General features: G+C 47.3%; 1 protein-coding gene across 10 annotated transcripts in view; it reads right to left on the bottom strand.

Annotated features, from left to right (window-relative positions):
• The window catches only part of PLEKHA4 (pleckstrin homology domain containing A4), a 95848-nt gene that overhangs the window by 27914 nt on the left and 43453 nt on the right, over positions 1 to 24481 (bottom strand). For all 10 annotated transcript variants that reach the window (XM_077259522.1, XM_077259526.1, XM_077259530.1 and 7 more), the window contains exon 2: positions 17093 to 17241. In XM_077259522.1, coding sequence (XP_077115637.1) covers positions 17093 to 17179 — 87 coding nt within the window. In that variant the 5' untranslated portion in view covers positions 17180 to 17241. The remainder of the gene's footprint in view (positions 1 to 17092; positions 17242 to 24481) is intronic.

The raw sequence follows: 24481 nt of genomic DNA, 5'->3' as shown, positions 1-24481 counted from the left end.
TTTGGCGGACGTTTTGTGCCAAGATGGGCATTGATTTGTCTTTCTCGTCTGCATTCCATCCTCAGACGAATGGCCAGACGGAGCGAACTAATCAGACCTTGGAAACTTATTTGAGGTGTTTTGTTTCTGCTGATCAGGATGACTGGGTTGCTTTTTTGCCACTGGCCGAATTTGCTCTTAATAATCGGGCTAGTTCTGCCACGTTGGTCTCTCCTTTTTTTTGTAATTCGGGGTTTCATCCTCGTTTTTCCTCTGGTCAGGGGGAATCTTCGGATTGTCCTGGAGTAGACGTGGTGGTGGACAGGCTACATCAGATTTGGAATCAGGTGGTGGACAATTTGAAGTTATCTCAGGAGAAGACTCAGCAGTTTGCTAATCGCCGTCGCCGCGTGGGTCCCCGACTTCTTGTTGGGGACTTGGTGTGGTTGTCTTCTCGTTTTGTCCCTATGAAGGTCTCTTCTCCTAAGTTCAAGCCTCGGTTCATCGGTCCTTATAGGATCTCGGAGATTCTTAACCCTGTATCTTTTCGTTTGGATCTCCCAGCATCGTTTGCTATTCATAATGTGTTCCATCGGTCGTTGTTGCGGAGGTATGAGGTGCCCGTTGTTCCTTCGGTCGAGCCTCCTGCTCCGGTGCTGGTGGAGGGAAAATTGGAGTATGTTGTTGAAAAGATCTTGGATTCTCGTGTTTCCAGACGCAAACTCCAGTATTTGGTTAAGTGGAAGGGTTATGGTCAGGAGGATAATTCCTGGGTGGTCGCCTCCGATGTTCACGCGACTGATTTGGTCCGCGCCTTCCATAGAGCTCACCCTGATCGCCCTGGGGGTTCTCGTGAGGGTTCGGTGACCCCTCCTCAAGGGGGGGGTACTGTTGTGGATTCTGTTGGTGGGCTCCCTCTGGTGGTTACTGCTGGTACTGGGTGACTTTGGTGGGTTGCGGCCTTTGGTTTCCACCTGTCCATCAGAGGCTGGGTGTTTCCTATTTTACCTGGCCTTTCTGTCATTTCCCTTGCCGGCTATCAATGTGTTCAGATGTGCTCTGTTTGGTTCCTGCCTACCTGCTCCCAGATCTTTCAGGATAAGCTAAGTGCTGATTTTCAGTTGTTTGGTTTTTGGTCCAGCTTGCTTAGAATGTCTCTATGCTAGCTGGTTGCTCTAGTGGACTGAGGTTCTCCCCATGTGCCATGAGTTGGCACATGGGTTCTTGTAATCTCAGGATGGTTTTTTTTTTTTGATTAGGGTTTTTTGCTGACCGCTCAGTCCCCTTTTGTATCATTCTGCTTTCTAGTTTTCAGCGGGCCTCTATTTGCTAAAGCTATATACATCATCTCTATGTGTGTGCCTTCCTCTCATTTCACCGTCAATACATGTGGGGGGCAACTATACCTTTGGGGTTAATTCCTCTGGAGGCAAGTGAGGTCTTGTTTTCTCTGCAGTACTAGTTAGCTCTTAGGCTGGTGCGTGGCGTCTAGAACCAACGTAGGCACGCTCCCTGGCTATCTCTAGTTGCGTTTGTCAGGCGTAGGGCAGCGGTCAGCCCAGGTTCCATCACCCTAGAGCTCGTCCGATATTTTGTTATACTTTGCTTGTCCTGTGCTATCCCTAGCCATTGGGGATTCATGACAGTTTTCCAAGCGATCTGTAGCATCGCTTGGAAAACTGACAGGTAGGTCACACTTGTGACCAACTTTTTACTGTAGATGCTGCCTATGCAGCATCTATAGTAAAAGATAGAATGTTTAAAAATAATAAAAAAAATTCTTATACTCACCTGCAGACAGCGGATCTCCTCAGCGGCGTCCGTTCCTATAGATGCTGTGTGTGTGCAGGACCTTCTATGACGTCGCGGTCACGTGAGCGGTCACATGACCGGTCTCGCGACCAATCACAAGACCGCGACATCATCGCAGGTCCTTCACCGCACACCAGCTATAGGAACCGAAGCGGCAGCATGCACCGGAGAGGCGGGAAGACTCCGGAGGCCATCGAAGGTGAGTATATCACTATTTTTTATTTTAATTCTTTTTTTTTGACCAATTATATGGTGCCCAGTCCTTGGAGGAGAGTCTCCTCTCCTCCACCCTGGGTACCAACCGCACATAATCTGCTTACTTCCCGCATGGTGTGCACAGCCCCGTGCGGGAAGTAAGCAGATCAATGCACTCCTAGGTGTGCGGAATCCTCGCAATTCCGCATTTTTAATGAACATGTTGCCTTTTTTTCCGCAGAAAAAAATGCAACATTTGCAGAAAAAATGCGGAATACACTGTAAATAATAGGAGGCATATGTTAGCGTTTTTTTCGCGTTTTTATAGCGAAAAAACGCGAAAAAAACGTGAAAAATACTGAACGTGTGCACATGGCCTCACCCTTATAATTCCTCACTTTCTGCAAACTCTCCTAATCCCTACTCCTAGTAAAGAACTGTTCATCTCCTCTTCAATCCTCCCCATCCATCTCACCTCCTCCTCAGAACTGTTCCTCAACATACAATCCTCTGTCTCCAAGCACAGACAGCCACTTCATGCCCTCTCCTGCTCCCACTTTCTCTGCTCCTTCTCGCTGCTGGTGATATCTCTCCAAATCCTGGTCCTCCTCACCACATCCCCACAGTAAGTTCTACCTCCCATCCATGCTCTATCACAAATTTCCGTAACCTCTCTAACCTTATACCCATTCGCCCAGCCCCCACTTCCCCAGTCCCACTAATAGGAGCTCTGTGGAACGCTCGCTCTGCCTGCAACAAACTTTACTACATCCACGATCTTTTTGTTACTATCAAACTTTCCTTCCTCGCCATCACCGAAACCTGGCTCACCCCTTCTGACACAGCCTCTCCTGCTGCACTTTCCTATGGTGGCTTCCACCTTTCTCACACACCCCGCCCCAGCAGCAAGCATGGTGGACGAGTTGGTTTTCTCCTGTCAGATAACTGCTCCTTCACCCCAATCCCACTGCCACCCTCTGTTACCCTCCCTTCCTTTGAGGTGCACTCTGTGCGCATCTATGCCCCCACCAACCTCAAACTGGCTGTCATTTACCGCCCCCAGGGCCAGCCACCACCTTCTTTGACCACTTCACCACCTGGCTACTTCATTTCCTTTCTGCGGACATCCCCACTATCATCATGGGCGACTTCAATATCCCCATTGACACTTCCCTCTCAGCTGCCACTAAACTTCTATCTTTCACTTCCTCCTTCGGCCTCACTCAATGGTCTTCTGCAGCCACTCATAAATATGGTCACACATTGGACCTCATCTTCACCCGCCTCTGCTCCCTATCTAACCTCTCTAACTCACCTCTTCCTCTTTCTGGCCACAATCTACTCACATTCTCTTCCCTCTCCACTCCTTGTCTACAATCCCCACCCCACAAACTTGCACAACCTCGCAGAAATCTTAAACATCTTGATCTACATTCACTCTCTGAATCCCTCCTCCCTCTCACAGACATAAGTTCCTTACACAATGCGGATGATGCTGCCGCTCTATATAACACCACAATAGCTGCAGCTTTGGAATCTCTTGCCCCTCTCACACATACCAAAGCTCGCAAAATCAACAGACAGCCCTGGCACACCAGCCTGACCAAAGAACTGAGGCGAGCTTCCAGGGCTGCAGAGCGGAGATGGAAAAAATCCCACTCCAACGAGCACTTTATTGCATTCAAACAGTCCCTCACTACTTTCAAGACCACACTCGCCACACCTAAACAAACCTACTTCTCATCTCTCATATCCTCCCTGTCTCACAACCCTAAACAGTTATTCAACACCTTCAACGCTCTCCTCCGTCCCCCAGCACCTCCTCCCTTCCCACTCATCTCAGCTTAAGACTTTGCCTCATTTTTCAAGCAGAAGATTGAGAACATCAGAGACAGTTTTAGTGGACAACCCCCAGAGCCCTTCCTCCCAACTACCCAGCCCTCTACCTCCAAAACCAACTTCTCCACCATTACAGAAGATCGACTCTCCACTCTACTCTCAAGATCGCATCTCACCACCTGTGCACTTGACCCGATCCCTTCCCACTTCATCCCAAACCTCGCCACAGTCTTCATCCCAACTCTAATGCATCTCTTCAACCTATCACTAACATCTGGTGTTTTCCCCTCAAGCTTTAAACATGCCTCAATCACACCTATCCTCAAAAAGCCCTCTCTTGATCCATCCTCTGTATCTACCTATCGCCCTATATTCACTTCTCCCCTATGCCGCAAAACTACTTGAACAACAAGTCCATCTTGAACTGTCCTCCCATCCATCTTCCTGCTCCCTCTTCGACCGCTTACAATCAGGCTTCCAGTCACACCACTCCACTGAAACTGCCCTAACTATGGTCACCAATGACCTATTAACCGCCAAGAGCAAGCAACACTACTCTATCCTCCTCCTCCTGGACCTGTCCTCTGCCTTTGACACAGTGGACCATTCCTTATTACTACAGACCCTCTCATCCCTTGGCATCACAGACTTGGCCCTATCCTGGATCTCGTCATACCTAACTGACAGAACATTCAGCATCTCCCATTCACACACCACCTCCACACCTCGCCCCTATCTGTCGGAGTCCCGCAAGGTTCAGTCCTAGGGCCCCTGCTCTTCTCCATTTCCACTTTTGGCCTGGGACAGCTCATAGAATCTCACGGTTTTCAGTATCAACTCTATGCTGATGACACACAGATCTACATCTCTGGACCAGATATCACCACCCTACTAACCAGAATCCCTCAATGTCTATCCGCTATTTCATCCTACTTTTCTGCTAGATTTCTAAAACTTAACATGGACAAAACAGAACTCATTGTCTTTTCCCCATCTCACGCGACCCCCCCCCCCCCAACAAACCTATCCATTACAGTAAATGGCTGCCCACTCTCCCCAGTCCCACAAGCTCGCTGTCTCGGGGTAATCATGGACACTGATCTCTCCTTCAAACTGCATATCCAAGCCCTTTCCACTTCCTGCCGCCTTCAACTCAAAAATATTTCACGGATCTGTACATTCCTAAACCAAGAATCTGCAAAAACCCTAGTTCATGCCCTCATCATCTCCCGCCTCGACTACTGTAACCTCCTGCTCTGTGGCCTCCCCTCTAACACTCTGGCACCCCTCCAATCTATTCTAAACTCTGCTGCCCGACTAAGCCACCTGTCCCCCTCTATTCCCCAGCGTCTCCCCTCTGTCAATCCCTTCACTGGCTCCCCATTACCCAGAGACTCCTGTACAAAAGCCTAACCATGACATACAAAGCCATCCACAACCTGTCTCCTCCATACATCTGTGACTTCGTCTCCCGGTACTTTCCTGCACGCAACCTCCGATCCTCACAAGATCTCCTTCTGTACTCCCCTCTAATCTCCTCTTCCCACAATCGCATGCAAGATTTCTCTCACGCATCACCCCTACTCTGGAACTCTCTACCACAACATATCAGACTCTCACCTACCATCGAAATCTTCAAAAAGAACCTGAAGACCTACCTCTTCCGGCAAGCCTACAACCTGCAGTAACCACCGATCGACCAAACCACTGCGCGACCAGCTCTATCCTCACCTACTGTATCCTCACCCATCCCTTGTAGATTGTGAGCCTTCGCGGGCAGGGTCCTCTCTCCTACTGTACCAGTTGTGATTTGTATTGTTCAAGATTATTGTACCTGCAGTGTGATTTCTAGAAGTGTGTTCTAAAAGTGTGGCTTACATTAGAATTAACCCCTTCACCCCAAAGCCTGTTTTCACCTAAGTGACACGGCCAATTTTTACAATTCTGACCACTGTCACTTTATGAGGTCATAACTCTGAAACGCTTCAACGGATCCTGGTGATTCTGAGATTGTTTTCTCGTGACATATTGTACTTTATGATAGTGGTAAAACTTCTTCGATATGACTTGCATTTATTTGTGAAAAAAACAGAAATTTGTTGAAAATTATGAAAATTTAGCAATTTTCAAATTTTTCGTTTTTATGCCCTTAAATTAGAGAGTTATATCACATAATATAGTTAATAAACAACATTTCCCACATGTCTGCTTTACATCAGCACAATTTTGGAAACATAATTTTTTTTTGTTAGGGAGTTATAAGGGTTAAAAGTTGACCAGCGATTTCTCATTTTTGCAACAAAATTTGCAAAACCATTTTTTTTACGGACCACCTCACACTTGAAGTGACTTTGAGGGGTCTATATGACAGAAAATGTCCAAAAGTGACACCATTCTAAAAACTGCACCCCTCAAGGTACTCTAAACCACATTCAAAAAGTTTACTAACCCTTCAGGTGCTTCACAGGAATTTTTGGAATGTTTAAAAAAAATTGAACATTTAACTTTTTTTTCACAAAATTTTTACTTCAGATCCAATTTGTTTTATTTTACCAAGGGTAACAGGAGAAATTGGACCAAAAAAGTTGTTGTACAATTTGTCCTGAGTACGCCGATACCCCACATGTTGGGGTAAACCATTGATTGGGCACATGGCAGAGCTCGGAAGGGAAGGAGCGCCATTTGACTTTTCAATGCAAAATTGGCTGGAATTGAGATCGGAACCCATGTCGTGTTTGGAGAGCCCCTGACGTGCCTAAACAGTGGAAACCCCCACAAGTGACACCATTTTGGAAAGAAGACCCCCTAAGGAACTTATTTAGATGTGTGGTGAGCACTTTTAACCCCCAGTTGTTTCACTAAAGTTTAGAATGTAGCGCTGTGAAAATCAAAAAATCATTTTTTCTTTCCACAAAATGATGTTTTAGCCCGCAATTTTTTTTCCCCCAAGGGTAACAGGAGAAATTGGACCACAAAAGTTATTGTCCAATTTGTCCTGAGTACGCTGATACCCCATACATTGGGGGGAACCACTGTTTGGGCGCACGGCAGAGCTCGGAAGGGAAGGAGCGCCGTTTGAAATGCAGACTTAGATGGATTGGTCTGCAGGTGTCATGTTGCATTTGCAGAGCCCCTGATGTACCTAAACAGTAGAAACCCCCCACAAGTGACCCCATATTGGAAACTAGACCCCCCACGGAACTTATCTAGATGTGTTGTGAGAACTTTGAACCTCCAAGTGTTTCACTACAGTTTAACACGCAGAGCCGTGAAAATAAAAAATATTTTTTTTTCCACAAAAATTATATTTTAGCCCCCACATTTTTATTTTCCCAAGGGTAACAGGAGAAATTGGACAACAAAAGTTGTTGTGCAATTTGTCCTCAGTACGCTGATACCCCATATATGGGGGGGAACCACTGTTTGGGCGCATGGCAGAGCTCGGAAGGGAAGGAGCGCCGTTTGAAATGCAGACTTAGATGGATTGGTCTGCAGGTGTCATGTTGCATTTGCAGAGCCCCTGATGTACCTAAACAGTAGAAACCCCCCACAAGTGACCCCATATTGGAAACTAGACCCCCCACAGAACTTATCTAGATGTGTTGTGAGAACTTTGAACCCCCAAGTGCTTCACTACAGTTTATAACGCAGAGCCGCGAAAATAAAAAATATATTTTTTTCCACGAAAATTATATTTTAGCCCCCATGTTTTTATTTTCCCAAGGATAAGGCTGGTTTCACACTTGCGTTTTTTTTAAAAACGCATGTGTGAAAAAACGCATGTAATCGCGGTAAAACGCATGCGTTTTTTTAGACGCATGCGTTTTTATAGAAAAACACAAGAAAACAAGAAAAAACCAAAAAACCCTAACCCTACCCCTAACCCTACCCCTACCCCTAACCTGAAATACGTGGCACTGAAATACGTGGCACTGAAATACGTTTATATACGTATATACGTATATAAGTGCCACGATATTTCAGTGGCCACGTATATAAGTGCCACGTATATAAGTGCCACGTATATAAGTGCCACGTATATAAGTGCCACGTATATAAGTGCCACGTATATAAGTGCCACGTATATAAGTGCCACGTATATAAGTGCCACGTATATAAGTGCCACGTATTTCATGTACATGCCACGATATTTAAGTGCCACGATATTTAAGTGCCACGTATTTAAGTGCCATGTATTTAAGTGCCACGTATTTAAGTGCCACGTATTTAAGTGCCACGTATTTCACGTAAATGCCACGATATTTCAGTGCCACGTATTTCACTGAAATACCGTGGCACTTAAATACGTGGCACTGAAATATTGTGGCACTGAAATACGTGGCACTGAAATACGTGGCACTGAAATACGTGGCACTGAAATACGTGGCACTGAAATACGTGGCACTATGACTGTCAGAAAATGTTCATTAAACGGTTAGGGATGAGTTTAGGGGTAGGGTTAGGGTTAGGGTTTGGATCCCTTTATCACCTTGATGGTGGTGGGTGACTTTTCAGTGTGTTCTGTTTTTTTTCTATAAAAACGCATGCGTTTTTAACGCAAACAAACGCGTTGAGATCGGACGCCATGTCGCGTTTGGAGAGCCCCTGATGTGCCTAAACAGTGAAAACTCCCCAATTCTAACTGAAACCCTAACCCCAACCCTAACCCTAGTCCTAACCCTAGCGCTACTTTCACACTAGCGTTTTTTTGCATACGTCGCAATGCGTCGTTTTGGCGAAAAAACGCATCCTGCAAAGTCATCTGCAGGATGCGTTTTTTCCCCATAGACTAACATTAGCGACGTATTGACACACGTCGCAAGCGTCGTGCGACGGTTGCGTCGTGTTGTGGCGGACAGCCGGCAGCAACAAACGTTACATGTAACTTTTTTTGTGCCGACGGTCCACCATTTCCGACCGCGCATGCGCGGCTGGAACTCCGCCCCCACCTCCCCGCACCTCACAATGGGGCAGCGGATGCGTGGAAAAACAGCATCCGCTGCCCCCGTTGTGCGGCGCTTGCACAGTATGCGTCGGTATGTCGGGCCGACGCAGCGCGACGGCCCCGTACCGACGCTAGTGTGAAAGTAGCCTAACGGGAAAATGGAAATAAATATATTTTTTAAAATTTTATTATTTTTCCTAACTAAGGGGGTGATGAAGGGGGGTTTGATTTACTTATATAGCGTTTTTTGGGCGGATTTTTATGATTGGCAGCCGTCACACACTAAAAGACGCTTTTTATTGCAAACAATAGTTTTTGCATCACCACATTTTGAGAGCTATAATTTTTCCATATTTTGGTCCACAGAGTCATGTGAGATCTTGTTTTTTGCGGGACGAGTTGATGTTTTTGCTGGTACCATTTTCGGGTACATGACATTTTTTGATCGCTTTTTATTCCGATTTTTGGGAGGCGGAATGAACAAAAACCAGCAATTCCTGAAATTCTTTTAGGGGGTGCGTTTATACCGTTCCGCGTTTGGTAAAAAGGATAAAGCAGTTTTATTCTTCGGGTCAGTACGATTACAGCGATAACTCATTTATATAATTTTTTTATGTTTTGGCGCTTTTACACAATAAAAACTATTTTATATAAAAAATAATTGTTTTTGCATCGCTTTATTCTGAGAGCTATAACTTTTTTATTTTTCTGCTGATGATGCTGTATGGCGGCTTTTTTTTTGCGGGACAAGATGACGTTTTCAGCGGTACCATGGTTATTTATATCCGTCTTTTTGATCGCGTGTTATTCCACTTTTTGTTTGGCGGTATGAGAATAAAGCGTTGTTTTTTGCCTCGTTTTTTTTTTTTTTTTTTTACGGTGTTCACTGAAGGGGTTAACTAGTGATATAGTTTTATAGGTGGGGTTGTTACGGACGCGGCGATACTAAATATGTGTACTTTTATTGTGTGGTGTTTTTTTTATTTAGATAAAGAAATGTATTTATGGGAATATATATTTTTTTTTTTTCTTTATTTAGGATTTTTTTTTTTTTTTTTTTTACACATTTGGAAAAAATTTTTTTTTACTTTTTTACTTTGTCCCAGGAGGGGACATCACAGATCGGTGATCAGACCGTGTGCATAGCACTCGGTCTGATCACCGATGTGACAGGCACATTGCAGGGGCTTGCCGGCGCCTGCTATGAGGATTCTCAGCAGACACCGGCAAGCAGGGTCATCTCATGACCCGGAAGGAGTCCCGCGGCCATCTTGGATCCGGGGACTCCTTCCAGGTCACCGGAGCAGCGCGATCTTATCGCGCTGCTCCGGTGGGAGAGCGCAGGGAGCCCCCGTCCCTGCGCGATCCCCCTCTATGCCGCTGTCACTATTGACAGCGGCATCAGAGGGGTTAAATGCCCGCGATCGGCGACAGCGCCGATCGTGGGCATTGCTGCGGGGTGTCAGCTGTCATATACAGCTGACACCCGCACCCGATCACCGCGGCGCTCAGCGTGAGACCGCGGTGATCGGGGCGCCGTACTAGTACTGCGGCTGGCACTAATGCAGTGCCGGCAGCGCCGTACTAGTACGGCGCATGTCACGAAGGGGTTAAAACCTGAATTGAACCTGAAGGGAACTGAAGGTAACTGGCCAGTCATTGTAAACAATGTTTCTGTTTGTTGTCACTTTTACCCCTATATTCTTTCATTTTCTGCTACCTCCCCCAATCCCCACACCAAGTAAGGAACTGTTCATCTCCTCTTCAATCCTCCCCATCCTTCTCACTGCCTCCTCTGAACTGTTCCTTAACATACAATCCTCTGTCTCAAAGCACAGGCAGCCCCCTCACGCCCTCTCCTGCTCCCACCTGCTAACACTTTCTCTGCTCCTTCTCACTGCTGGTGATATCTCTCCAAATCCTGGTCCTCCTCACCATATTCCCACAGTCATTTCTACCTCCCACCCACGCTCCATCACAAACTTCCGTAACCTCTCTAACCTTATACCCATTCACCCAGCCTCCGCTTCCCCAGTCCCACTAACAGGAGCTCTGTGGAACGCTCGCTCTGTCTGTAACAAGCTTTCCTACATCCATGATCTTTTTGTTACCACCAAACTTTCCTTCCTCGCCATCACCGAAACCTGGCTCACCCCTTCTGACACAGCCTCTCCTGCTGCACTCTCTTACGGTGGCTTCCACCTTTCTCACACACCCCGCCCCAGCAGCAAGCATGGCGGAGGAGTTGGTTTTCTCCTGTCAGATAACTGCTCCTTCACCCCAATCCCACTGCCACCCTCTGTTACCCTCCCTTCCTTTGAGGTGCACTCTGTGCGCATCTACTCCCCCTCCAACCTCCAACTGGCTGTCATTTACCGCCCCCCAGGGCCAGCCACCATCTTCTTTGACCACTTCACCACCTGGCTACTTCATTTCCTTTCTGCGGACATCCCCACTATCATCATGGGCGATTTCAACATCCCCATTGACACTTCCCTCTCAGCTGCCACTAAACTTCTATCTCTCTCTTCCTCCTTCGGCCTCACTCAATGGTCTTCTGCAGCCACTCACAAAAATGGTCACACACTGGACCTCATCTTCACCCGCCTCTGCTCCCTATCTAACCTCTCTAACTCACCTCTTCCTCTCTCTGACCACAACCTTCTCACATTCTCATCTCTCTCCACTCCATGTCTAGAGTCCCCACCCCACAAACTTTCACACCCTCGCAGAAATCTTAAACATCTTGACCTACATTCATTCTCTGAATCCCTCCTCCCTCTCACAGACATAAGTTCCATACACAATGCGGATGTCGCTGTCGCTCTATATAACACCACAATAGCTGTAGCTTTGGAATCTGCTGCCCCACTTACACATACCAAAGCTCGCAAAATCAACAGACAGCCCTGGCACAGCAGCCTGACCAAAGAACTGAGGCGAGCTTCCAGGGCTGCTGAGCGCAGATGGAAAAGATCCCACTCCAATGACCACTTAATCGCATTCAAACAGTCCCTCACTACTTTCAAGGCCACACTCGCCACAGCTAAACAAACCTACTTCTCATCTCTCATATCCTCCCTGTCTCACAACCCTAAACAGTTATTCAACACCTTCAATTCTCTCCTCCGTCCCCCAGCACCTCCTCCCTCCCCACTTATCTCTGCTGAAGACTTTGCCTCATTCTTCAAGCAGAAGATTGATAACATCAGAGACAGTTTTGGTCAACAAGCCCCAGAGCCCTTCCTCCCAACTTCCCTACCCTCCACCTCCAAAACCAACTTCTCCACCATTACAGAAGATCAACTCGCCACTCTACTCTCAAAATCACATCTCACCACCTGTGCACTTGACCCGCTCCCATCCCACCTCATCCCAAACCTCACCACAATCTTCATCCCAACCCTAACCCATCTCTTCAACCTATCACTAACAACTGGTGTTTTCCCCTCAAGCTTTAAACATGCCTCCATCACACCTATCCTCAAAAAGCCCTCTCTTGACCCATCCTCTGTATCTAGCTATCGCCCTATATCACTTCTCCCCTATGCCTCAAAACTACTGGAACAACACGTCTACCTTGAACTGTCCTCCCATCTCTCTTCTTGCTCCCTCTTTGACCGCTTACAATCTGGCTTCCGGTCACACCATTCCACTGAAACTGCCCTAACTAAGGTCACCAATGACCTCTTAACCGCCAAGAGCAAGCGACACTACTCTGTTCTCCTCCTCCTCGACCTGTCGGCTGCCTTTGACACAGTGGACCATTCCCTATTATTACAGACCCTCTCATCGCTTGGCATCACAGACTTGGCCCTATCCTGGATCTCATCATACCTAACAGACCGGACATTCAGCGTCTCCCACTCACACACCACCTCCTCACCTCGCCCCCTATCTGTCGGAGTTCCTCAAGGTTCAGTCCTTGGGCCCCTGCTCTTCTCCATTTACACCTTTGGCCTGGGACAGCTCATAGAATCTCATGGCTTTCAGTATCACCTCTATGCTGATGACACACAGATCTACATCTCTGGACCAGATATCACCTCCCTACTAACCAGAATCCCTCAATGTCTGTCCACTATTTCATCCTTCTTCTCTGCTAGATTTCTGAAACTTAACATGGACAAAACAGAATTCATCATCTTTCCCCCATCTCACGTGACCCCCCCAACGAACCTATCCATTACAGTAAATGGCTGCCCACTCTCCCCAGTCCCACAAGCTCGCTGCCTCGGGGTTATCCTTGACGCTGATCTCGCCTTCAAACCACATATCCAAGCCCTTTCCACTTCCTGCCGACTTCAACTCAAAAATATTGCACGAATCCGTTCATTCCTCCAAGAATCTGCAAAAACCCTAGTCCATGCCCTCATCATCTCTCGCCTTGACTACTGCAACCTCCTGCTCTGTGGCCTCCCCTCAAACACTCTCGCACCCCTCCAATCTATTCTAAACTCTGCTGCCCGACTAATCCACCTGTCCCCCCGCTATTCTCCGGCCTCTCCCCTCTGTCAATCCCTTCACTGGCTCCCCATTGCCCAGAGACTCCAGTACAAAACCCTAACCATGACGTACAAAGCCATCCACAACCTGTCTCCTCCTTACATCTGTGACCTCATCTCCCGGTACTTTCCTACACGCAACCTCCGATCCTCACAAGATCTCCTTCTCTACTCCCCTCTTATCTCCTCTTCCCACAATCGTATACAAGATTTCTCTCGCGTATCACCCCTACTCTGGAACCCTCTACCACAACACATCAGACTCTCGCCCACCATCGAAACCTTCAAAAAGAATCTAAAGACCCACCTCTTCCGACAAGCCTACAACCTGCAGTAACCACCGATCAACCAACCGCTGCATGACCAGCTCTATCCTCGCCTACTGTATTCTCACCCATCCCTTGTAGATTGTGAGCCTTCGCGGGCAGGGTCCTCTCTCCTCCTGTACCAGTTATGACTTGTATTGTTTAAGATTATTGTACTTGTTTTTATTTTTGTTTTTATTATGTATACCCCTCCTCACTTGTAAAGCGCCATGGAATAAATGGCGCTATAACAATTAATAATAATAATAATAATAATAATACCTGCTTTTATTATGTACACCCCTCCTCACATGTAAAGCTCCATGGAATAAATGGCGCTATAATCTAATATATAATTGCCTAGAATACTACTTCCTGCAATTTGTGCCAACTTCCGTGGCTTTGTCCGGAGCTAATGTCCGGAGATAAGTGACGTCACCAGTGTCCTACACCCAGGCAGAGCACAGGGGCCCCAGGCAGCATATGGTGCCCCAGGCAGAGCACAGGGGCCCCAGGCAGAGCACAGGGGCCCCAGGCAGCATATGGGGCCCCAGGCAGAGCACAGTGGTCCCAGGCAGAGCACAGGGGCCCCAGGCAGCCTATGGGGCCCCAGGCAGAGCACAGTGGCCCTAGGCAGAGCACAGGGGCCCCAGGCAGCATATGGGGCCCCAGGCAGAGCACAGGGGCCCCAGGCAGCATATGGGGCCCCAGGCAGAGCACAGGGGCCCCAGGCAGAACATGGGGCCCCAGGCAGAGCACAGGGGCCCCAGGCAGAGCACAGGGGCCCCAGGCAGAACATGGGGCCCCAGGCAGAGCACAGGGGCCCCAGGCAGAGCACAGGGGCCCCAGGCAGCATATGGGGCCCCAGGCAGAGCACAGGGGCCCCAGGCAGCATATGGGGCCCCAGGCAGCATATGGGGCCCCAGGCAGAGCACAGGGGCCCCAGGCAGAGCACAGTGGTCCCAGGCAGAGCACAGGGGCCCCAGGCAGCTTATGGGGCCCCAGGCAGAGCACAGTGGCCCCAGGCAGAGCACAGGGGCCCCAGGCAGAGCACAGGGGCCCCAGGCAGAGCACAGGGGCCCCAGGCAGAGCACAGGGGCCCCAGGCAGAGCACAGGGGCCCCAGGCAGAGCACAGGGGCCCCAGGCAGAGCACAGGGGCCCCAGGCAGAGCACAGGGGCCCCAGGCAGAGCACAGGGGCCCCAGGCAGAGCACAGGGGCCCCAGGCAGAGCACAGGGGCCCCAGGCAGAGCACAGGGGCCCCAGGCAGCGCACAGGGGCCCCAGGCAGAGCACAGGGGCCCCAGGCAGCATATGGGGCCCCAGGCAGAGCACAGTGGTCCCAGGCAGAGCACAGGGGCCCCAGGCAGCCTATGGGGCCCCAGGCAGAGCACAGTGGCCCCAGGCAGAACATGGGGCCCCAGGCAGAGCACAGGGGCCCCAGGCAGAGCACAGGGGCCCCAGGCAGCATATGGGGCCCCAGGCAGAGCACAGTGGTCCCAGGTAGAGCACAGGGGCCCCAGGCAGCCTATGGGGCCCCAGGCAGCATATGGGGCCCCAGGCAGAGCACAGGGGCCCCAGGCAGCATATGGGGCCCCAGGCAGAGCACAGTGGTCCCAGGCAGAGCACAGGGGCCCCAGGCAGCTTATGGGGCCCCAGGCAGAGCACAGTGGCCCCAGGCAGAACATGGGGCCCCAGGCAGAGCACAGTGGCCCCAGGCAGAGCACAGGGGCCCCAGGCAGAGCACAGGGGCCCCAGGCAGAGCACAGGGGCCCCAGGCAGAGCACAGGGGCCCCAGGCAGAGCACAGGGGCCCCAGGCAGAGCACAGGGGCCCCAGGCAGAGCACAGGGGCCCCAGGCAGAGCACAGGGGCCCCAGGCAGAGCACAGGGGCCCCAGGCAGCATATGGGGCCCCAGGCAGAGCACAGGGGCCCCAGGCAGAGCACAGGGGCCCCAGGCAGCATATGGGGCCCCAGGCAGAGCACAGTGGTCCCAGGCAGAGCACAGGGGCCCCAGGCAGCCTATGGGGCCCCAGGCAGAGCACAGTGGCCCCAGGCAGAACATGGGGCCCCAGGCAGAGCACAGGGGCCCCAGGCAGAGCACAGGGGCCCCAGGCAGCATATGGGGCCCCAGGCAGAGCACAGTGGTCCCAGGTAGAGCACAGGGGCCCCAGGCAGCCTATGGGGCCCCAGGCAGCATATGGGGCCCCAGGCAGAGCACAGGGGCCCCAGGCAGCATATGGGGCCCCAGGCAGAGCACAGTGGCCCCAGGCAGAGCACAGGGGCCCCAGGCAGAACATGGGGCCCCAGGCAGAACATGGGGCCCCAGGCAGAGCACAGGGGCCCCAGGCAGCATATGGGGCCCCAGGCAGAGCACAGGGGCCCCAGGCAGCATATGGGGCCCCAGGCAGAGCACAGCGATATTTTGGACCACTGTGCGGTGTTTCAGACCCCCTGTGTGATGTCTGGGGCCCTGTTCTTAAGTATATTAAAGATTAAAGTAACGTATATTAAAGTATATTATAGATCAAATTTGACACGTTTATGAGCACCATTGAGTGATATACTCAAGAATGACAATTTTTCAACATTTTATGGTTTCAAACTGTAAACACTCAGAGTTTTTTTTACTTCAACCAGAAAACCTTAACGGTTCATAAAAACCTTGACTGTTCAGGATATGATAAAAGTCATAGTATTCTGAATCTTTAACTTATAAAGATACCTTTACATGGGGTGATTATTGGTTCCAGAGAGGCTTTCGGCCGATAATCGTACACATGGCTGGTGACAGGACAATACAATATAAACGTTCAAAGGTAAACACTGATAACATTAAAATCTAATATATAATTGCCTAGAATACTACTTCCGGCAATTTGTGCCAACTTCCGTGGCTTTGTCCGGAGATAATGTCCGGAGATAAGTGACGTCACCAGCGTCCTACACCCGCTCAGGGTGGACAAAGATATATGCCTTCGTGGTGCGCGGCACTTTTCTGATTGGTTGCCGCCTGCCGCGAGCGACCAATCAGAAATGTGCCGTACTGTCAAGAATTGTCAAGAGCTGGTGAGTGCAGCCATTTTTTGTTCTTTCTTACTATTATTTATTAATTGTATTATTCTTACATTTGAATAAATAAAGTATATATGGATTCTAGACTCCCGATTCTTTAGAATCGGGCTGCCATCTAGTAATAAATAATAATAATAATAATCCTGTGATCACCGCTCTTTCGTAAAGACCATAAACAAAAAAATCAGCATTAATAATGTCTCATATCCCAGAAAAACAACAAATTAATCAGGAGAGCAGCGGGAAGAAAATATAAGCAACTTTTGACTCGGTGACAGATACAGCATTTCTATTTTATAGACCTGAGTTATATATAAATTTGTGGCTCCAAGTTTGCATCACAAGACCATCAGCAATTCCAAGAAGCCGTAAACCACCATCCCCTATACAGCCATCCCCTAGGGAAAAGCTAAATTAGTGTTTTTTTAGACTACACTCACCCGTGACCCCTGGTTGATAGAGGCAGTTGTGACAATGCTGCTGGCCATGCTAAGCCCACTCCTGGGACGCTCCATTTCTTCAGTCATGCTTCACGGCTTCTAATGTTGAGGGGATTTTCACTTGCTGGATCAGGAGGTCATAAAAGTCCCTGTAATACAAACAGTTCATTAATGATCAATTCAGAGGTAATCAACCATAAAGTGATCTCCAAACAAGACTATTTCTTTCTATATGGAAATTGTAGAACTAAAAAAAAGCGGATTACCCCTGATGGATCACAAGCAGGTCTACGGTAATGTCATATTTTGTGAATATGGTACACCGGACCTAGCACAGGATCACGGTAAAGAGCTTCTAGATCTCCATTGATCTCATGAAATGAAGGATTCGATTATTCAGTTCTCTTAGGGAAAAAGTCTGCAGTGCCTGGTCAACGAATGTTAGTAGAGACAAAAAGGCAAGAAAACCACTAAAGAGAATGCACACTGGTGTGCATTCCCTTTAGTGGTTTTCTTGCCTTTCTGTCTCTACTAGATTTCATTACCACTGATTTGCACCCCTGGAATATTATACATAGGTAGTGCGCCAGTTTTCTTTCTTATATCAGTTGGTCAACAAATGTTATCTGCCATGAAAATTTCCTTAGAGCTTCTTCTCTCCAGACAGTCCTGGACTCAAAATTTAAAATTTGTCCAATTGTGCAGAAATTCAGCTCTCGTTCTACCAGGATCCTGGAGAAGTTGAGCGACCCAGCAAAAGAAGAACTTGGGAACATCTGAGAGGCTCCAAAAGGGTTGGCAAGTCTCCTTGGCCTCACCACAATCTCTCAAAAACTAGCAATTATGATGTTTTTGTACCCTATTCAGGAAGGTAGGGAACAGGACTCCGACTCCGAGGGGTTGGGAAATAGGAGCAGAAAGTCATCTCCTCAAAATAAGGGGTACACATTGCAAAGGGAGGTAGGAAATCACTCACTTTCCAAAGAAAACTATCAATGAAACCATATAAAAGGGCTTGGCCTCTATCTAGACAACCGCTTTTAAAATTAAGTAGTCCCCCTTGTAAAGTATAGACAACCATTCCAGCAATGTTGGCGCTGGGTCTGCCAGGAATTGGGTGGTATTGTTGGGCCAAGGGAGCCCCGAAGCCAATCAATGGCCGCTATTGGGCTGCCGACCTCTCACATTTGCTTTCATTGGATGAATGTCGGACAAACGGAAAAAGTGCAGCAGCCCAATAGCAGCTCCTGATTGGCTGCAGAGCTCACGTGGCATAATGTCACAAATCTAGGCAGAATCTGTGCCGATATTACCAGTACGGCACTAGGGCTGGAGGCAAATATCTGTGTTTATTTTATAAGGGAACCACTCCTTTTAAAAGGAGCTGTCTAGACAGAGGACAGCCCCTTTAAAAAGGAGGACATGGGAATATTTATCTTTAATTAATGTTTCAAACTCTAACAAATTACTGTATCTGGGCCTCCGTTTATTTCACATTTTTCTCACAGCCGGAGACTCGGACAGACCATGGTGCCCGTCCAGCTGTCCTGAGCTGCCTAAATGAAAGCTTTGTGGTTGTAGACCAGGGCAATGTCTGCAGGGCCCGATGTGTGTTCATAGTATGAGCTTTGTAGATTCTTTCCAGGGGTTCAGCCGGGACACACACTCGCCGAGGACCAAGCACTGCCTAAAATCTGGAAGTGCACAAACCAAGGCTGGAGACAATGCCGCCATTAATATTCCAGATTTCACTTCATTACCAGATCAAGGATTATTCATTTACAGTCATTTTATGAGACTGTACACAGGCACAATTAAGGCCTATTAACATGGATGGCCTACAGCAACACGATCCAAGCCTTGTTAGACTTCACATACGGAAATATGTAGTCAATGGAGTCCTATAAATGGTCACTTTCTGCGCGAGATGAATGGTTTGTACAGAGCCTTGCAACAAGGGCTCAAATAAGTAATGACCGGATATAATGCACCACTGTCCTACTAACACTCTACACTGCCAGGAATGTGACCATCAACAGAAAGACGACAAATTTAAAAGGATCATCTTAACTCTGCACAGAAACTTAAAAGCGCAAAGCTTTAAATTTAGCTACACGGACGTAAAATCTATAAACCAACAGCCATGCCCATCTGTGCCAGCAGTCAGGCCACCCACGTGCCATCTACCCCATATGGAGGAGTCTTCCTTATCTACAATTCTATTTCTTCCAGGAAAGCGGCAGGAGACGCTCACGGAGTGAAGGGGACTCACTGGATGTCGATCTATTTCTGAAAGAGGGGATTAGGGGAGAATCCGCTCCTCTTATCCTCCTTCATACCTATCTATATAGGTGCAGGTTTGAGAAATACATGGTCAGTAGGAAATTGCAAAAGAAACAAAATCCCGACTAATATTCAGAATGAATCCCGAAATCCAACCCTCAGCGGACGAAATATACGAATACGATTTATGGGAATCTGTCGCCAGGCTTTTACTATGTAATCTGTCAGCAGCATGATGTAGAGACCCGGATTCCAGGGATGTATCACTTTAATTACCGGGTGCAGTAGTTATGACAGAATCACAGTTTTCTCTGCTGCAAATCTAGGAGAGCTGTGTATAATCCTGCCCACACCACTGATGTGGACTAGGAGGCACCAGATTATCTTGTCCTGTAGTAATAATTTCTTTGCTGCAGCCAATCCGTGATCTAAGTGGCTCTGCCCATCTAGAACCAGTCAATAACATTAGTCTATTGAGTATGGAGCAGTAGTATTGCTACTAATCCCTATTCACTTCAATAGGGCTGATCTGCAATGCTAAACATATCTTTGTTTAGGGCATTTTTTGGAGGCCAAAAAAAAAACAAAAAAGGAAAACTTTTATCTAGCTCCAGACAACTCTAATTACATGGCACAAATAAAGCCCATTCATCCTGGTATCATAGACATAAATGTCATCTACACATAATGGCACCCTGTATTATAATGTACATTGAATGCCCCTGAGGGGTAGCTACAGCGAAACAAGTCTGCATTAATCCATTAAAAAACCCCAGTTGTAATGTAACAAGGTTATTTTTACCAAAGGAAAACTATGAATCACATGTAGCTGGTTGGGGATTGTAGAGATGGCAAGACACCTTGTTGTTTCAGCAGCTCCAAATTGACCCCGTCGACCCCTCGCAATGAACGGAGGTGACTTAGTGTGTGAAACTTTATCAGGAAACTTTGCTTGCCAGAAACTTCTAACAAAAGTTGAAACAATATATACAAACGAGAGAAGGAGGCAGATTAGTCTGAGACTGGGGCTGATCTCACTTGAAAAGGGAGTAGGTCAATGTAATGGTGTATCCAAGGGGGAGTGGAGAGGTGAGAAAGAATTTGGCCAGATTCCACAGAAGGGATATTTCAAGCTTCACCGCTCAGGCGGACCAATAATCCAGCATTACTCATGCACCCTACATGTCTCGTAAAAATGCAAGCTCTAACCAAAATGTAGGCAGCATTCCTCATGGAGATCCTCATCGGGTTATAGGGTTAACAATTCCATACAGAAGGGTTATGTAAAATATGGCCGCTGTTGAGCGTTCTTGGAAGACTTCTGCATACGATTGATACATCCCCCCCTAAATATTTCTAATACATTGACGAATTTTGATTACATTCCCAAAATATTGTTCTTCAAACCTTTATCAGCCACCTTGCCAACAAAGTTAATTAAAAACAATGTTTAAAAAAAAAACAAAAAAAAAAAACATTTTACGGAAATCAATCCGACATTCCCTTCGTGCGTTGAAACCGAAGGACTATTATAGTGAGACAACAGACGGTTTGACACGCGTTAGTAGCGCCTTTGTGTATGGCAGCCGGGGCTAGAAGTCTGGGGCACATGCCCAGGATCAAGTGTGTGGGAGACCGTGTCGGAAAACAAGAATCTATTAACAATGGAAGGAATGTTCACCACCTACAAATCTGAAGAGTCAAAGTTCAGATAGGGGAAAATATAAATGTGCCATTCATGTGGCCACGAGAAGGTCAGCGGCAGCTACTATTACATTAACATTTTTTGGATGGCACATCAGCAGTGTTAATGGGATTGCCATTGTCTCTTACTACAATTTGTTCTTCTGCACTTTGCCCACATCAAAATGTGCCACAAATATGTCCAACGCAAACTCAGGCGGTCATTTAATAGTCTACATAATTTTGATTTTTGTGATGGGGAAGGGTTCTTCATTAATAGATACACACGCCTGATGAAGAGCCTGATCCAGGGTTGAAACGGGAGTAACATTAAAAATATTGGACAGCTCTATTTCCCCTTATTACGATACCATTGTCCCCAGAAGATCTCACTTGAAGCGAATTGATGTTTTGGGTCTACCTTCCTCATCAAAAGATTAATTCGGTCAGCTTATATTTCCATACAACCTTTCCTGTTACGAACGTCATTGGCTTTCAAGAAAATAATAGGAAAGTATCTTCAGGGCAAGTCTCTGACCCTTTCAGATTCCAAAACTGAAATCTGAAGGAGACCTCATGCACATGGCTCTAAGGCTTGGTTCACACTCCGACAGTGCTGTATGCAGAGCAGAACATTGGGGCTTTTGGTGAAATCCCAGAAAAATAGGATTCCAAAAGGTAATGCCCCAAGAGAGTCAGTCACTTCAAAGAAGCAGAGTCACTTCAGCCACCACAAAGGCCAGTACATTTTCTTCGTAGAGAAATGAACGCATGAAAATTGAGCAATAGTAATTGGCAGCATTCCTACCTCCACAAAAGTAAAGGACGCACTGCGTGAAGCGCCCACCGGAGGGTCATGACATTAAATACGTAAGACGTTGCATCGGTCGGCTAGTTCCTGAACTTGACCACCTTTAGCTTCAGCAGATGTAGAGGTGGACAGACCTTGCACCATGCTGGCTTCTAAAGCAGCAGGTTCCTCAGCGGACTCGAGCCGGAGACATCAGACTGGTTTCAATTAGCGACTCTTGAATTTACTTTTATGGAAGAATAGAACATTTTTGTAACGGTAAATGAAAGACTTGGAAAATGTTTAGTCTATTAAGGTCACACGAGCCGCATACAGTAGCTCCAGATATAATGAGGCATGTGTGATACTACATTACCAAAGTATCTGGCATAGAGACCTCTGTAGATCCATATTCAGACCCAACAGTGGTGGGATTTCAAGAACATCCACATATAGGATCAGGGTTTTGACCCAGTGTATCCAGTCCTGCAAGTTGTACCAGACTGCGGTTTTGAAGCAATTTGTGAAAATTGTCTGCAAAAACCACACAGACCACAATGTGGCCACAACGTGTGAACACAGCCTTACCGACAACCCCACCTAACTAATTAACGTTCTAGCCAATGTAATGTTTGGAGGTATTAAGGAGAAGCAGCACACCTGACCTCAGCTCTGTGGTTTGATAGGTCTCACATATCAGAGCATGTTCTGCTCCCACTTCTCATTGGAAACCTTTGACCTTGAGATGATCAAAGGGACTGCAGCTGCAAGCAGGGGGAGGCGAGGGTCTTACATGCAGCTTGTCCACACAGTTGGTCTCTATGGATCTAATACACGGGTTAAAATGTTCTGTCATAGGGCCAATAATAAGGCAGATAAACGTTCATTCCTGACAACTGGTTTGTAGTTTGATGCAAACATTAAAGGGCATCAGTCAGCAGGTTTTTGCTATGTAATCCGACAGCAGCATGATGTAGAGAACATTTTGTGGTATAGAGAGCAGTTAGGCATCGGATAGTATCAGATAAAAAGGTATTTGGGCAACGCGTTTCGGAGTTGGTCTGACTTCATCAAGCACATACCCAGGATGTCAGTCTAGCTGAAATTTTTCCACCGAATCAGGTTACGGCCTTGCAATGATGACCCTTATAAAAGGTCAAAACTGACACCCTCTTTGTGTGGCCTGATTGAGCCAGCGACTTCGAAACGCGTTGCACAAATTACCTTTTTTACCCGATACCATCCTTGGTCTCCCGGTGCCTAACAGCGCTTTCTATACCACAATATTTTCTCTTCGCTCTGGCAATTTGCTTCTGTCCTGGGTCACGTGGAAGCAGCAGCAGTCCCCTGGAGATTGTTCAGTGATCAAATAAAAGCGTTGTGCCTGCCGCACACACAGCAAGGTGAGCATATCACCACTCCCCTCTTCATCTTATTGCTGGTGATATCACACTTAAAAGCGCTCCCCTTTCTTTCCTTTAAACAGCAAGATGTAGGGGCAGAGACCCTGATTCCTGCAATGTATCACATAGTTTACTGGGTGTAGCTGTTGTGATACAAATCACAGTTTTCTCTGCAAAAGATCTAGCAGAGCTCAAATGCAGAGCTGTGTATAAACCCACCCATATTACCGATTGGCTGCTGTGTATATTGTGTATTGATAGTAAGCTGCTAATCAGTGGTGGGAGTGTGGTTGGACTAGGAGGCACTAGATATCTAGTCCTGTAGTGATAATCTCCTGCTGATAAAACACTGATTAAAACAGCCTAATAAAAGTGACATTGCTGGAATCATGGTCTAAGCCCCTATGTTATGCTGCTCTTGGATTACATAGCAAAAACCTGATTACAGGTTACATTTAAAATCATTTCACACAGACAAACAATCACAGCAACGTTCGTTCAGTCACATACAGTGCTGATGTGACTGCTCCATGGAAAAGGGACGATCAAATCACTATATTGTAAATCAGCGCGCAATTCAGGTCAATGTAAAAGGGGCCCTAAAGGATTATTTTACATGGGCCAACAAACTGCCTTTAACAAGTCATAAGTGATCATTCAAAGTGCATCTATATACCCGTCGACAGCAACCGTCAAATGACTGCAAATCAGCGGTCTTTAACAGCCCACCCAGAAAGAAAATAAATAAATTTGAGCTAGAGTATAAGTTATTACTATATATGCAACACAAACGCATGTTCACATTGGCCTTTAAACAGAAAAAATCTGCAAGAAACAAAATGATCATATGCCCTGCTGTAAAAAAGCAAAAGAGCATTTAAATAATATAGGGTTCTTCATAAACACTTTTTGATTTAAAAAAAAAATAAATAATAAATTAAAGCATAAAAGCCATCCCAATATTGGCAAGCCTGTCCAGAATGCGGTGTACAGAACGCTAGAATATCGGCAGCACATCTGATTACACAGGACAACATGCTGGCGACAACAATAATTTTAAAGTATGTGTACACTAGCCGATTATCAGTATGCAAGTATTCTCACCAACTCTTGCTCCCCTTATTGGCTCGTCCGCATAGGCTTTTAGTCTGTCCACACAGTGCATTTTTGCTGCTGTTGTGGGGGGGGGGGTGAACGCACCGCAGCTGCAAGGTGTGAATGCAGCCGTTG

This window comes from Ranitomeya variabilis, chromosome 4 (genome assembly GCF_051348905.1).
Source record: "Ranitomeya variabilis isolate aRanVar5 chromosome 4, aRanVar5.hap1, whole genome shotgun sequence".
NCBI lineage: Eukaryota > Metazoa > Chordata > Amphibia > Anura > Dendrobatidae > Ranitomeya > Ranitomeya variabilis.
This window is presented reverse-complemented; position numbering and strand designations above follow the sequence as displayed.